Source organism: Dermacentor andersoni, chromosome 1 (genome assembly GCF_023375885.2).
Source record: "Dermacentor andersoni chromosome 1, qqDerAnde1_hic_scaffold, whole genome shotgun sequence".
NCBI classification, from domain to species: Eukaryota; Metazoa; Arthropoda; class Arachnida; order Ixodida; family Ixodidae; genus Dermacentor; species Dermacentor andersoni.
In genome coordinates, this window is record NC_092814.1 from 214,779,226 (window position 1) to 214,794,101 (window position 14,876).

The 14,876-nt window shown below is 42.4% G+C and overlaps 1 protein-coding gene across 3 annotated transcripts in view; it reads left to right on the plus strand.

The window, feature by feature from the left end:
* The window catches only part of pins (G-protein-signaling modulator pins), a 93,637-nt gene that overhangs the window by 9,279 nt on the left and 69,482 nt on the right, over window positions 1-14,876 (plus strand). For all 3 annotated transcript variants that reach the window (XM_050196222.3, XM_055063157.2, XM_050196223.3), the window contains 2 exons: window positions 5,154-5,296; window positions 5,456-5,579. In XM_050196222.3, coding sequence (XP_050052179.1) covers window positions 5,154-5,296; window positions 5,456-5,579 — 267 coding nt within the window. The remainder of the gene's footprint in view (window positions 1-5,153; window positions 5,297-5,455; window positions 5,580-14,876) is intronic.

Consider the following 14,876-nt stretch of genomic DNA (forward strand, 5'->3'; position numbering starts at 1 on the left):
CTGCTTTTGACATGAGATTGTAAATTACTTGCTGCATGCAATTCAGTAATGTTTGGCTCACATGTTCACAGGAGCCTCTTTAATAGATTGGCAACATTATTTTACTATGTTCAAAAAGTGTTTCAGGCTACCTTTTAAGATACTCTTTGGGTATCTTGTGTTTCTATCATGATACATTTGCAAAGACTTGTATCAGCATCTCTGTTTTACCTGCTGCGGTAGCCCACTGGCTATTTTGTTGCACTGCTGAGCTCGACGTTGCGGGTTCGATCCCCGCTGTGGCGGCCACATTCCGATAGGGACGGAATTTAAAAATGCCAGTATACCGTGCATTGGGTACACATGAAAGAACCCTTGGTGATCAAAATTAATCCAGAGCCCCCTCATTATGGCGTGCCTCATAATCAGATCGCAGTTTTGGCAAGTAAAACTCCAGAATTTAATTTTTAACTATTTTATTTTGGTACAACTACTGAGGTGTTATATTTGTGAAGATACAAGGTATGTACACCTACTGGAAAATTCATGAAGACTTCTAGAGTCACCGAAGGGTAGGAAATAATGAGAATAAAAGCTTATTCTGAGAGACAATTTTTTGTTTGCTCACATTTCTAATAACCAAGCACAACCACAAATGCACAACACGGTGCCACTTAGAGACTCCGCACTTTCCAACTTTAACAACTGGGGAGTGCCAGCCCACCTCCATTTTCTTGAGACGACGATATATGATACGAGGAAATCAAAAATGAAAAATGGGGTGAACAAAAAGTAAAAGCAGTCATCATCATTTGTTAAAGAAGTATATGATCAATGAGCTTTAATTTGAGAACAAGGTGTGTCATAAGGCTTCATAAATATGGTCAATTGTTCTTGAGACCTCATGTTATTAGAAGCATATTTTTTGCCAAGTATGAAAGTAAAGTGTGGCTGCGTTTCTGAAGTGGGACGGATAAGTTTCTTAAGTGGGACAGATTGATTTTATGAGCATACCCTTTGAAACGAGGTAGCACATGATGCCACCATGCAAGCGTCAAGCTGTTTAGTTTTACCTCTCTGCTGTGTTTATTTTTGGCCTTTAGGATCCATGGTTCATTTTGCAAGACATAGAATCATGAAGTTACTTATTGCCCTAAATAAGTAACATGCTTTCATTCTATTTGTTCCCTATCATTACACTGCCAATACTCTGGTTATCTTTTACTCTGCTCCGTTGCAAGTTCATTAGCCTCTGCCTTGCTATGTATCTTGAAGACCCAAAGCCTTGGGCAGGGGAACTGTGTGCTCGTTTATTTTTGAATCAATGCTCCGACAGTCTCGGCAACTGACAAATCAGTTCTGCAGAAATCTGCAAGGTGTAGGAAGCTTCTTCCACCTTTGGACTTCTGCAGAAATGATGATTTGCTATATTCATTTGACCTTGTGCTTTGAGTTCTTGATTAAATCGGCCTCTCCTTGCAATCCCTGGTTTACCCTGCCTCCTGGTTTGCTCAGGTGATAGAGCGACTGCCCCGGAAGGGTGCTGGTACCGGGTTTGATCCCCGGGTCATTACGAATTTTTCTCCAACTGCAAAGCTTTCTTTCTGAGAAACCTGGGCATTTTCTTTTCTTTTTTTTTCATGCTACTCTTGAGTAGATGACAAATTTTCCCTTTCAGGCTAAAAAAAAACATGCTTACTAGTATCTATTGTTTCCATGTGCTACACATGAACAGCCATTGACAAAATTTGTTTCCATCTAGCACTGCACTACCTTGATTTCAGACACACTGGTATGGCTTCAAACGGTAGTGACGTGCCCTTTGAATTATCGTATATCTTTTCTCCTTTGATTTAATTTATTGCTGTTTGATATATGTACTAGTCCCATGATTGGCTTCCTTTCCACTGAGACCTGTAGCAGTGGCTCAGTCGCTATGGCATTCCGTGACTGAGCATGAGGTCGGGGTTTCAATTTTTGGCCATGGCAGCTGCATTTTGATCGGGCGAAATACAAAAACACTGGTGTGCTTAGATTTAGGTCACGGTAAAGAACCTTATTTAGTCGAAATTTATCCGGAGTCCTCCACTTTGGCATGTCCCTCAAAATTCACTATGAAATTAACCCCTGCATATAATTTGTTTTCATCACACCTATAAAGTATTCTGTTTTTGATCTCTGTATTAAGTTTACGGCTCTTTCCTCTGCTGCTGTTCATGCTATAACATATTTACAGGTTAGTTTCCTTTCTTTTCATTCTCTGCTGCGAGTCAACGTTTTTTGAAGTCTAACTCCCTCATATGAGCTTGCAAAATAGCAGTACAGTAAGGCAAATGCAGCTGCCAAACATGGGAGATTGGCAAAATCTGCACCGTTTGTGAGCCTATTTTCTGAGAATTTATTAAATTTAAAAGTGATCATAAATGCCAAGTGCTCTGTCGCACACTTATCTTGTGAGACTTTTTTTATCTGTTAAATGAGTGAAATAATATGTAGCGATGCGAATGTATCATATATTTTTATCTTTTCTTGTCGCTGACTAAACCTGATAAAGGACCATATCCAATTTATGTGGGAGTGTGTCAGAATCTTGGGAGTGCAAGTGATATTTTTTAATATCATTATTATTATTATTTTGCCAGACATAGGAATCTTCATGCAACATGCATAGTCTCAGCATGTCTTAAGCACTTCACAAGCATTGAAGAATATCAAAAGCATGTTCATTGCTAACATTGGGCACAACCACTTTTTCTGTTTCTCTGCACACTTTCATTGAATAGTTTGTCAAGTGGAAAACACCGCATTTGGGGAGTATGCTGTGAAGTCTGCTTTATTAAGAAAAAACTTGTTTCAAATGTTTTGAACTAGAATTGGGTGTGCATGTTTTATTTTTCACTTCAGTCTCAGCATCTCATAACTTTCTAGTCTGACTTAACATGTCATGAAGGCAGTTGCAGACTGCAGAGATACTGCAGTGTACTGCAGAGATATAGATATTACTATTCAACTTGAATGAATAGTAGGTTTGTAAAGGTTGGCAGTCTGTTCTTGAGTAGAGTGGGCGGTGGCCACATGTTCTGTTTGTCCTGTATACTCGTAATATATACCTTTATTTTTAATTGGTTTGGCACAAAAGTACCTATCTGGCCCATTTTCATTTAGGCCCAAAGTATCATTCTTACCTACTTGTTAATGTTGTCTGCACATTTTGTGATGACCACCTGTATCATAACTTGACTTTTTCCGTACCGCGCCCATCTGGCATATTTAGCCCGCTAACGATGGTTTGAAACACCATTTTCGAGACCTTCCGCGCCGCTCACAGACACTGCATTGTCGGGCGGGAAGAAGGAGAACTATATTTTTGTTTTCTAAGCAGTTCGCCTTTTATCCCCGGGCAGTGATTTTCGAACACATTCCGAAGTTTTTGCAATCGTCAAACTAGAAAGTGAAAATAACTGCCCACTATTGATGGTTTGAAACGCTGCTTTCGAGACCTTCTGTGCCACTCATGGACACTCTGCACCATAGGACGTGAAGGCGGAGAGGTACATTTTTGTTTTCTAAACAGTTCATTTTTCTCCGCTACATGGTAATTATTTTTGAACGCACTTCTAAGTTTTGTGATCGTCAGTGTAGAAAGCAAAAATGGCTGCCTCTGGGAGCGACGTGCGCACTTCGAAAGATAGCAGATCTCGTGATTCCGCTGCATCTGCAGCTGATTTTATTGATGGATCGAGCAGCAGCAAGTCTAAGTATGCTGCCTTTTCATCGGGCTTTGAGAGCGACGACGACACAAGAGAGCCCGGACCATTGACGACCGCAGCCGGGCATGCCAAACTGTAGTGCTTGCATTTAAATGTTTCTGGTAGAATACCTGTTCAATCAAACATTTTGATTTTTTCGGAGATAGTGGCTATCTCGTATATCTCATAATTATCATTATATTTTTTTCTTAGTAAATAGAAGCGTGTCTTTACAAACTACAATTTTATTCCACAGTCTTAATTCTGGCTATTTATATATTTTTTATGCCATACATCTCGTTAATAAAACTTTCATGGGTGAAAAAAGCATTCATTCTGCTTTTTGTTTATGTATTAGATAAAATATTTCATTTAATTTATTTTGACCTTATAGGCCTGGAGGCATTATATAAGGGAGGGCTTTAATCCTTGTAACAATGTTAGCAGAAATGTACATTGAGTTGAATAGTTCTCTGAGAAAAAATAATCTGGCGTAACCTACAAAAAAACACCTATTTTCCCCATGGTAGGGAAAGAGCTAATCGAAACGATAATGAAGTCTGCTCGCTTCATCTGAGATAAATATGTGATACAGTACGCGCTTGCCAACTTTTTTTAGTAAACGAACAACTAACTAAAGCCGTAATTTTTGGTATTTTCACCAAATTTTAGAATTTTTTTTACTTCAACTGGCATATTTCTCAAATTTGAAGTTTGGCAGGTCTGAGAATGGTATATTCACTCACAGGCTTGGGGATGGGCATAAACATTTATGTTAAATTTGCTAGTGGCAACTGTTGTAACCAAGCTGGCTGTTCCAAATTCCACTGCATGCACACACTGTTAAGCATTCTATTGACGAATCTTTCGCCCTGGCGACAGTCAAGAGACAGGGTGTCCATATCCTGCTACTCAAACATTTTTACAGCCACCACTATTGTAGAACCTGGTACTAAGTGTTAGTTTTTTTTTATTTATTATTATTATATATTAAGGCAGAACTGGAATGCTAAAGAAAAAATTCAATGCTGTCGGTGAATCAGCACCCACAGTGGTGGCTTATTTGATATGGTGTTGAGCACTATGGTGCCTCTTGCATCTGCATGTTGCTTTGGTACATTAAGCCCTACCTATCAAGCAAACAAATGTCAATGTATGTGAAAGCAATTTCCATGTGTGTTGCACAAATTAGTTCCTTTTTCTATGCATAAAACGCATAAAACTTCATGGAGGCATGCCGCAGGAGCTGTGCATTCTTCTGCCTTGTGATTTATTGGGGGGGGGGGGGGGGGGGGTGTTGGGGCTGTGGTGTATGGCACTATTTTAGCAATGTACTAGCAAAGGTGTTGTCTATGTTTAGGTTCCATTTACAGAAGCAAGCCACGAGGAGTTCATTACTGATTTTTGCTTTCCTGGATTCTGCAGATAGGAGAAGCACGTGCCCTTTATAACTTGGGCAATGTGTACCACGCTAAAGGGAAGCACATAGCCCGTGCTAGTCGGCAGGAGCCTGGGGAGCTGCCATCTGATGTTCAGGACTGCCTTCGGAGGGCCATCCACTGCTATGAGTGAGTTGAGAACTTTAGTGGTTGCCTGCTACAGGCCTAGCAGAAGCTAGCATCGTATTATAGTCTGGCTTGCTGGCTGTGATGTTTTCACTGGGTACAGATTTAGAGGGGAAAGAAGAAAAAAAAAAGGTACTAAGCACTGCTATTCTGTCTTTTCAGGGAGAACCTCAAGTTAATGGTGGCTCTTGGTGACCGATCAGCTCAAGGTCGAGCATACGGCAACTTGGGAAATACATACTACCTGCTTGGCAACTTCAAGAAAGCCATTGCCTACCACGAGCAGGTGTGTATCTTGAGCTTCATTCATGTCAGACAATTCTTTAAATTTGTTTTATTAAGCACTTCTAAGATCCATCCAAAGAAAAGCTGACTGCTGTTCAGACTTTTGCTTCTTGTGTTTCTCTTGTGGTATTTCATTGGGATTCTTTGATTTATGTGGCCTGCACTGTCCACTGACCTCCATTGTTTCCATTTTGACAAAAGGTAGCATCATAGTCTTGTGACCTAGCTGCCAGAGCATGCTTGAGATTTCCCTGGAAGTTACTCTCCTTGCTGCCGTCACCTGCTCGCCCAGAGCCTCACCACAGGCGTTAGTGAAATCTGTGCTGCTGCCTGAATGCACAGTATATGCAGGGTCCTTCATTTTTGGATGAAGCCTGAAGTTTTATGAAAACCAGGTTCAGCCCGATTTCTCCCCATAGTTTCTCCCTTTTGTGAAGGGGAAGACTAATTGCAGCTGTTACAAAACCACTCAATGCTTCTCGACTTCTTTGAGCAAGTAGTCAAGATATATCATATTAATATTATTCATGCACAAAATATGACATATGCTTCCTTTTTGCTCAACATTCAAGCAAAAACCGGCATATATAATAAATTCAGTGCCTGCTGGCCTTAACAGGTATTCCAGGTAAGTATGCAAGGCAACAACATTGCATGCGCATGTCATTTGTAAATGGTTGCAGCTAGAGGGATGTGATACTAAACTATTTGAGCTTTGCCAGTCGGTGTTTGCATTTTCATGCCTTTCGTTAATAAGTATTAGTGTTGGTTTTTCAATGAGAAAGACATGCCCGATGGAAACATTGAGATAAAAAGCACGTGCTGGCCATCTAAGATGTGTCACTGAGCTACTATATACTCTCAGCAGCACAATATCTATAGAGGTACATAATTAATTACGCCATGATCGGACATTGTGTGGTTTGAAGAGTTTGATAGCTATCAAGAGAATAAACAATGTAGTTGCATTTTCTTAGCATAACAATGTACTTTCAATTATCTTGGATGCAACATTGCCGTGCGCTTTCTGCATCAATGATGATATGGTATGATTGCGATTTAGCTTGTTTTCCTGCCAATTCCGCTTTACTTATAAAAGACCATGACCGCGCAATTGCCTTGTAGCATTGATAGGTACATCAACGCACATCCAACGCGGGTCCTGCACTGTTCACACAATGTGGCAAATGATGGCTCACAACGGTTGCCTAGCACAAAGTATGCATTATAAACTGATCTGCAAACATATACTAACACCCATGTCACAGACATTTTAATGTCATTTGATTCAAATGACATTCGGTGCAACGAATGCCATTCGACCTGTGGTGGTGCTAGACGGGAGAAACTAATGTCATTTGGTCATGATACGAATGGCGATCATTGCAAAAAGGTTGGTGAGAAAATTAGAACAAGGTATGTGTAGAGTGTCTGAAAAGTCAATCTGTTTATTTTAATAAACACATTAAATAACACATATATAAAACTACTGTCGAACCCACTTGTAACGATACTGGTTTTAACAATACTATATCGGTTATCACTATGAAAAGCTGCTGCACAGTCAACTTTTATATGTTTTCTATGGAGAAATAACCTGTTTACTACAATGTCATTATGCCACATTACCGGTTATAACAAAGTGTGGCTGCTGGGTGTCTATGCCGAAAGGTAATGAAATGCGAAATCCTTGTAAAAAAAAAAAAGAAAAAAATTCGATGCGAGCCGCTGCACGATCGCCCGCCACTCTGACTGCTGCCGTGCGCTTCTCTGCACTGCAGTGGCAGCGCAGTGAGAGCCAGAACACTCGACCCGCCAGTGGAATGCAGTGTACATTCGGAGAGCAGATTGGGGGAGGATGTGTGAGGAGAAATGCACGATGTGACACAAGCAATCGACATTCAAGCATTCTCTGTGGGAGAGCGGCAAAACGTGTGTAACCATGTTGTGATCGTCGGGCGTTTACTGGTTCGCGGCAGCATACATCCATTATGTCAACGCATCCGCAGCCAACGCATCCCGCAGCGTTTTCGCCTGCGAAGACTATCTGAAATTATGGATTCTGAAGCTCAGCGCATCCTGCATTCAGGGCAATTCAGCTGCCAAGAGGTCCGCAACTGGCCACATTAATGTAATGCGGAAATTTCTTTTGAGCTAGAAAGAAAAAACTGTCACTTTATTCTCGCTACCTTCGAAAGCTGAACAAAGCACTTCCTCGTCGGAGTAGGAAGAGACAGTCGTTGCAATGTACAAGTCCACTTTTGGTCTTTGCTCCGGCAATGAGAATAGCTGTTGTGACATCGCTGCATACATTTCGTAGTCGTCATCATTGCTACTACTGTTGTCCATCGAACTGCAACTCGAATCCGAAGTTGAGCTCCAGCAGCTTTCACTGCTGTCACCATCGAGTGTCTCAAGCACTTCAGCAAGGCGAAGACTCTTTGCTGCCGCTGTCCCCCGCGCATCCGGCGAGTAGCGATGTGAACTAGAAATGCCAGTATCTGTCGCTTAATCAATGCGAAGCTCGTTCATATCAACAGCGTCAAAGTATCTGGGGCCAAAATAGCGACTATGCTTGGCTGCCGCCACTGCTGCTGTGCTCCGGCTGAAGCAAAATAAATACAAGTTAGGAGGATATGGCGGCTTGAATCACGTGGCTTTCTCCGTACTCAGTTTTTCAGGAAAGAGCAGTGCGGACTGCTCCCGGCTGCTCTCTGCGCAGCGGAACTACTCTTGTTCTACCACTGGATGACGGCGCTCCCACTCCTGTTCGACCACTGAAACACGCTGCGCCTGAAAAGAGCACTTTCAGTGTGCTTTTGAGTGCTGCTGTTTTCCTAATGGAATTTGCCATAAGGTTACAAGAAAATTGTATCTGAATGGTCCGAACACCTTTTTTGAAATTCAGATCTCCCGCCACCCAACCGGGGCAGTGGTGACGTTGCATACGCCATCACTGCCCTTTGCTGCTGTCAGTGAACACAACAGCGCCCGACAGAGGGCGGCACCGAGTTAAGACAGAGCGGCTGATTCGCCGCTGTAGCTTCTTTTTGGTCAAGTGCCGTTGAACGTTCGGGCATCCCGCGACACCACATAGAAGTTGAATTCTCTGCCACTTGCAGTTTGTGCGAGTTTCGCGAGCCAGCAAAACCAGCGCAGCACTATCCGATCAGGAAAGTACTGAAACGTGAAAGTTTGGACGGCGCAGAGTCGAGCGAAAACGAAACCTTTTGACCGTCGTCGTTGTCAATGGTAATTTCAATTAGCTCTTTTTTCCAAAGATGAAATGGAACTGGACAAGTAGCATTTTCTTTCATCGCATAATACAATACGAGGATGTTTGTTGCAATGAGAAGTTGTGTACTAATGACAAAATTTAACTGGGGAGTGCTTTCGTCATCGGGAAAGGGCTTGAATGTCCCGGGGGGTCTCTAATCATGTCCTGCATTTACTATGACTTCTTGATTACTAAGGCTCTGTTCGTGATAATATTGATGCCTTAGAGATTCTCAAGCACTAATCTATCACTTTAGTTTGACTTGGTACAGTGAAAGCTCATTAATTCGACTTCCGTTAATTCGGAAAATCCTATAATTCGACCTTCGCGCCTGGTCCCTACAATTATGTATAGGAGTCTATGGGACGAAACTCTCGTTAATTCGGACGGATTCCAGCCCACCTCGGATAATTCGGACGATTTCGGGCAGCCACCGAGGCTCGAAAACGAAAATACGGCAAACGCGGCACAAAAGTGATACCCAAACGCAGCATCGCCATTAACATCAAGTGGCTGAAACTTGGCCAATCCGATCCAATTGGCTCGACTTGTGGCTGGATGGGCGCTTTTCCTTGTTTTTGCATGTGTCGGTGTTATCGACGGGGCCATTTTGTCGCTTTGTTGCTGTAGGTGCGCTACATCCTTGCACACTGTTTTGCCGAGGACCGCTGGATTTAGCGCAGCTCAGTTATTTAACTTTATTGGTGCTTTTTTGTTGTGCTCCCGTGTTGCTGCATTCTCCGCCGATGGTAACGCCTCCGAAGCGGCCGAAATACAAGGCCAAGGACTTGGCTACCAAGGTGGAAATTTTGCTGGCCCTGAAGGACTGGCTCTCTCGATAAGAAGTCGTGAAGAAGTACGACGTGAAATGAAGTACCTTGAGCACGTATGTGAAAAATGAAGAACAGATTCTTCAGGCGTTCGAAAGCGAGAAGTTCCGAGCGTCGCGAAAGCGTCTGCGAACAGCAGCTCATCCAGAGTTGGAAGAGGCTTTGCTTCGGTGGGTGGTCGGCTCGCGTAATGCAAACCTGCCTTTGAGTGGACCCCTCATCATGGCGCAAGCCAAGAGGTTTGCACTGATGATGCATATCGATGCATTCAAAGCATCGGAAGGGTGGTGTGCGCGCTTCAGAGAGCGACATGGCCTCGTTTTTAAGACTGCGTGCGGCGAAAGAGGTGCTGTCAACGAAGACATTGCCAACAACTGGAAAAACGCTCAGCTGCTCGAACACATCGCTGCCTACGATCCAAATGATATATTTAATGCTGATGAAACAGCAATTTTCTTTAAGGCTTTGCCAGGCAAGACTGTGACCATGAAAGGAGATCCGTGCATCGGTGGCAAAAGATCCAAGGAACGAGTCACCATTCTTTTAGCCGCCAACATTACAGAAACAGAGCGCTTGCCGCTTGTCGTCATTGGAAAGGCACAAAAGCCACGGTGCTTTAAGAACATGCCTGCTCTTCCGGTGGAATACCGAGCGAATAAAAAGGCCTGGATGACGTCGGAAATTTTTCGAGGCTGGATGCAGAAGTTAGACCGACAGTTCTCTGCAAAGAACCGCAAAGTGTTAATGGTGCTGGACAATTGTAGTGCGCATAACAGTGTCAACGGACTGGACCACATAGAAGTTGTTTTCTTGCTGCCGAACACATCATCGGCCCTCCAACCGATGGACCAAGGCATAATTCAGTATGTCAAGACCAAATACCGCAGGCGCGTGCTGGAACGTATGCTTCTGTGCCATGAAGTGGGCAAGCAGTACGACTTGAATCTTTCGAGCGCGGTCAACATTCTTGCCTACCTTTGGCACAACACGCCCGCGCACGTCGTCGCCAACTGTTTTAGACACAGTGGCTTCGTTGTGCGTGAGCCTGGCGATGATGCAGTGGCCGAAGTGTCGCTAGACGACAATGGAGATGACTGCGAGGATTTTGGAGGAGTTCTGCCGGATGCGATGACACTCGCTGATTACGTCGGCATTGATGATGGCGTTGTTAAAGCCGGCTCGCTTACCGAAGGAAGAAATTTTTAGGGACGTGCTGCACGGCGAAGATTCTGAGGAGGAAGAGGAGCCGCGACAGGAGCAGCCTCGGCCCCCTCGCACTGTGAAGGAAGCTGCGGAGGCCCTCGCTGTGTTGAGACAATTTATTTGGGACACTGCAGACAGCATGCGAGCTGCTAAGCACCTGGAAGGACTTTGAAAAGTAGTATCCGCGCGGGTTCCTGCGCGAAAGCAGACGAGCATCCTCACTTTGCGCAATAAAGGAATGTTAATGAAAGTCGTGCATTTATTGTTTTTGTCCGCTCAATAATTCTGACATTCGGTTAATTCGGACATAATTTACGGTCCCTAGAAGTCCGAATTAACGAGCTTTTACTGTATTTGCCTTTAGTGTCCCTTTAAATATCGCTGTGTAGCAGCTGAATAATGTCATTCGATTCGAATGACATTAAAAAGTCCTGTGTGACAGGAGTGTTAGGGTCTTTCATTTTTTTGTTTTATGTTTTTCAAAAAATCGAGGGGTAAAAATCTGGTGTTATTTTTAGGGAAAAACCTGGGAGAAATCTCGTTTTTGTTGTCCGACAGCCAAAAGTTTGAGATTTTTCTGGTAACATTCAGGTGTGGTTCACAAAGGCTATTCTTTCATTTCGGACACAAAAATTGACACTGACAGGGACATATAGTTCCAAAGAGAGCTGTTTCCAAGTTACGTGACAAAATTATCTATACAATAATTTGCACTGGTAGGCATTATTTACACTGATAAAACAAGCCACATAAACAAACAACAAACAGAGATGTTCTTGGTGATCCCTTGTTTACCTTATTCTCTGCCCTTCTTTATCAAAAGAAAGAAGGCATGAATAGTAGTGCACACAGGCATATTTTTCAAGAAGTGTGACGCTTTTCCTTATCTTACAAAGCCCTTGTTCAAGTACTTTATCATGCACATTTTGAGCATTTCTCTGTCTATTCTAGACCTGTCATGTCTCTCATCCTTGTCCTGTTTTATTGCTTTGCTCTATATGTTCTTGCAATAAAATAATTAAATACAAACCAGCCAAATCAGTCACCCTTCATTCAACACAACGTCACGGCTACCGTTCGCAGTGCAGAGTAACGTCAACACGGCATTCACTTCCAAGCACATCACTACATGTGTGCAGAGTGTGGAAACTGCAATGTGACACGCCATTCTTGTATTCATGTAATAAACACAGCTACTAAAAGGGCAACAAGCTTTCTTTCACTTAAAGTCACCTGTTTAATACACATAGCAACGAGCATGTATTCACACTTGGTTTTCATTATTCAAATTCGCTTATAAATATAACATACATGTCCCACTTCATTTTGTGTGCGAAAACTCTTCTCACCAGCAAAGGAGAGCATTTATCTCATTTGTTTGATGCTGCCTTCTATGTAAAGGTTTCAACACTTCATGCAAGAATATTTTTGGGAATATGTACAAATTGGGAACAAGAGTGTAAAATCTAGAAAAATTGATTTAATCGTTGGAACACTTCCTAAATTTGGCCCACAGTTGCTCACAGAAAAAAAAAAAAAAGATGAAGAAACGTTCTCGAGATGCTCGATAAGTTATTCCTCTTTCCTCTTTTAGACTTGCACCTTTAGTTCACAATAAGCACCCATTTTTATATCTTGGGGTGATAATTTGTCCACAATAGTTGCCCTTGTAAATGCACATGCAAAAGTATGCACGTGCAAAAAAGCACTCATGCAATTGGTGTTCGATGCTCTGGTCAAAAATGTACCCAAACATTTTGTTTATGGCTTCTGCTGTGCCACTTTGTCCATTGTGCTTTGGCCAAGTTTATGAAGGAAGTGGTTGTTCATAAGTTTTCATCAAAAAGTGGGACGAATACGTCCCACTTTTTAAATCTAAATGGCTTGTTGTACAGAAGTGTAATTAGTTGTAAACTACTACTAAAGGCCTCATTTACTTACACTACACAAAATATTTCAAGAGTTTTGGTTCACAAGGAAGTGGTCAGAAACAATTTTGCATTCGGATCTTAGAGGGTCAATATGACATATGCGTCCCACTTTTTGAAAGATATATCATAAGAAGCCAACAAACACTGACACCAAGGACACCATAGGGGGAATTACTTGTGCTTAATAAATGATATAAAGAAACGATAAATTAATGGAAATGAAAGTGGATGAAAAAACAACTTGCCGCAGTTGGGGAACTATCCCACAACCTTCGCATTTTGCGTGCAATGCTCTACCAACTGAGCTACCACGGCGCTGTTTCCCCATCCACTTTCTTGGGTATTTATGTTTCCTACTAGAACCCTGGGAGCGTTAGCCAGCACCACCACTAACAGACCTTGGCGGCGGATGTGGAACATCCTTTCTGCCGCAGGCGTCACAAGAACGTGATCTTTTTGGGTGAAGGCAGCCGGTCAATAATCCCACACATGCTACCTGAAGGCATCAGTGTTGCTGGATTCGAGACCCTCGTTATGTAATAAACGAGAAGTCAGGGGGTTAACCGAGGGGCCCGGATTTTTATTAGTCATGTCTTAAATGGCCAATAAACACTGACACCAAGGACAACATAGGGGAAATTACTTGTGCTTAATAAATAAAATCAAGAAACGATAAGCTAATGGAAATGAAAGTGGGTGAAAAAACAACTTGCCGCAGGTGGGGAACAAACCCACAACCTTCGCATTTCGCTGTCGAACACTCCCAGGGTTCTACTAGGAAACATAAATACCCAAGAAAGTGGATGAAGAAACGATGCCGTGGTAGCTCAAGAGCATCGCACGCGAAATGTGAAGGTTGTGGGATTGTTACCCAACTGTGGCAAGTTGTTTTTTCATTCACTTTCATTTCCATTAATTTATCGTTTCTTTATTTCATTTATTAAGCACAAGTAATTTCCCCTATGTTGTCATTGATGTCAATGTTTGTTGGCTTCGTATGATATGACTAGTAAAAATCGGGCCCCTCGGTTAACCTCCATTCTTCTCGTTTACCACTTTTTGGAAGACCATTTAGATTCAATGGGACAAATACATCCCTCTTTTTTAAAATAGGTGGCTTGGTGTAGAGATGCTAAGTTTGATGTAACTACTTCAAAGCACCTTATTATTCATAACATGAAAAAAATTTAGTGTTTTGTAAAAAATAATGCCTTCCTACTAAGAGTTAAGCATTTCAAAACTTTAGAAAATGTATTGTACAGAAAGCAAGTTGATTGTTGGGCTTATTACTTTAAAAAAAGCTGATTAAAGAAAGCTATTAAAATAGCAGCAATTACAGAGAGCATGAAAAGCTTACACAGTGATACAGAAAACACCTATGTAGCAATGTGAGAGTTAAGCACGCAATATCAGCTGTCTGGAACATGTATTCAGAAGCATACAGTGTTTTTCACAACATGACTGCATTGCATGTCTTTTTCTGGCAGCCATCATCTAGCTATCTGAACAAAAATCTTCCAACAGTTTTGACTAGGCAGTCTGGGACTGCCTGTCCATGAAAAATATGGTTCTGGCAACTCGGACTAGTGGGTGAAGCTTCCAGAGCTGCCTAGGAAAATTGAATGCTGGACAGCAGGTTCATGCAGTCTGGGACTGGATAATCAAAGAAACCCACTGGTTCCTCAGTCCCTCCCCCTTTTTGTTTCTTTTAAAGGGACACTAAAGTGAAAAATTATTTCTTCTGCATCAGTAAATTACCGTTCTACAACACCAAAAACACCACTCTTACAACGATAAGATGTTTGGTAAGCCAGCAAAAGCTCAAGAACGAAATACGGGTGGCGATGCCTACTTAAGTTCCCGCACCTGGGGGCTGTGACGTCTTGGATTTTGATGGTATTTTCTAGGCCCTACTAATTATGTATAGCGGTACAGGTTGACTTCATTGTGTTCTAAAGGAACCAAGCATTAAACATGGCAAGTTTCGGGAACCTTTATTCAGCCAACGCGGCCCAAATGCGAAAACATGCTTTGGAATCCCTGACGTCACGCTGACG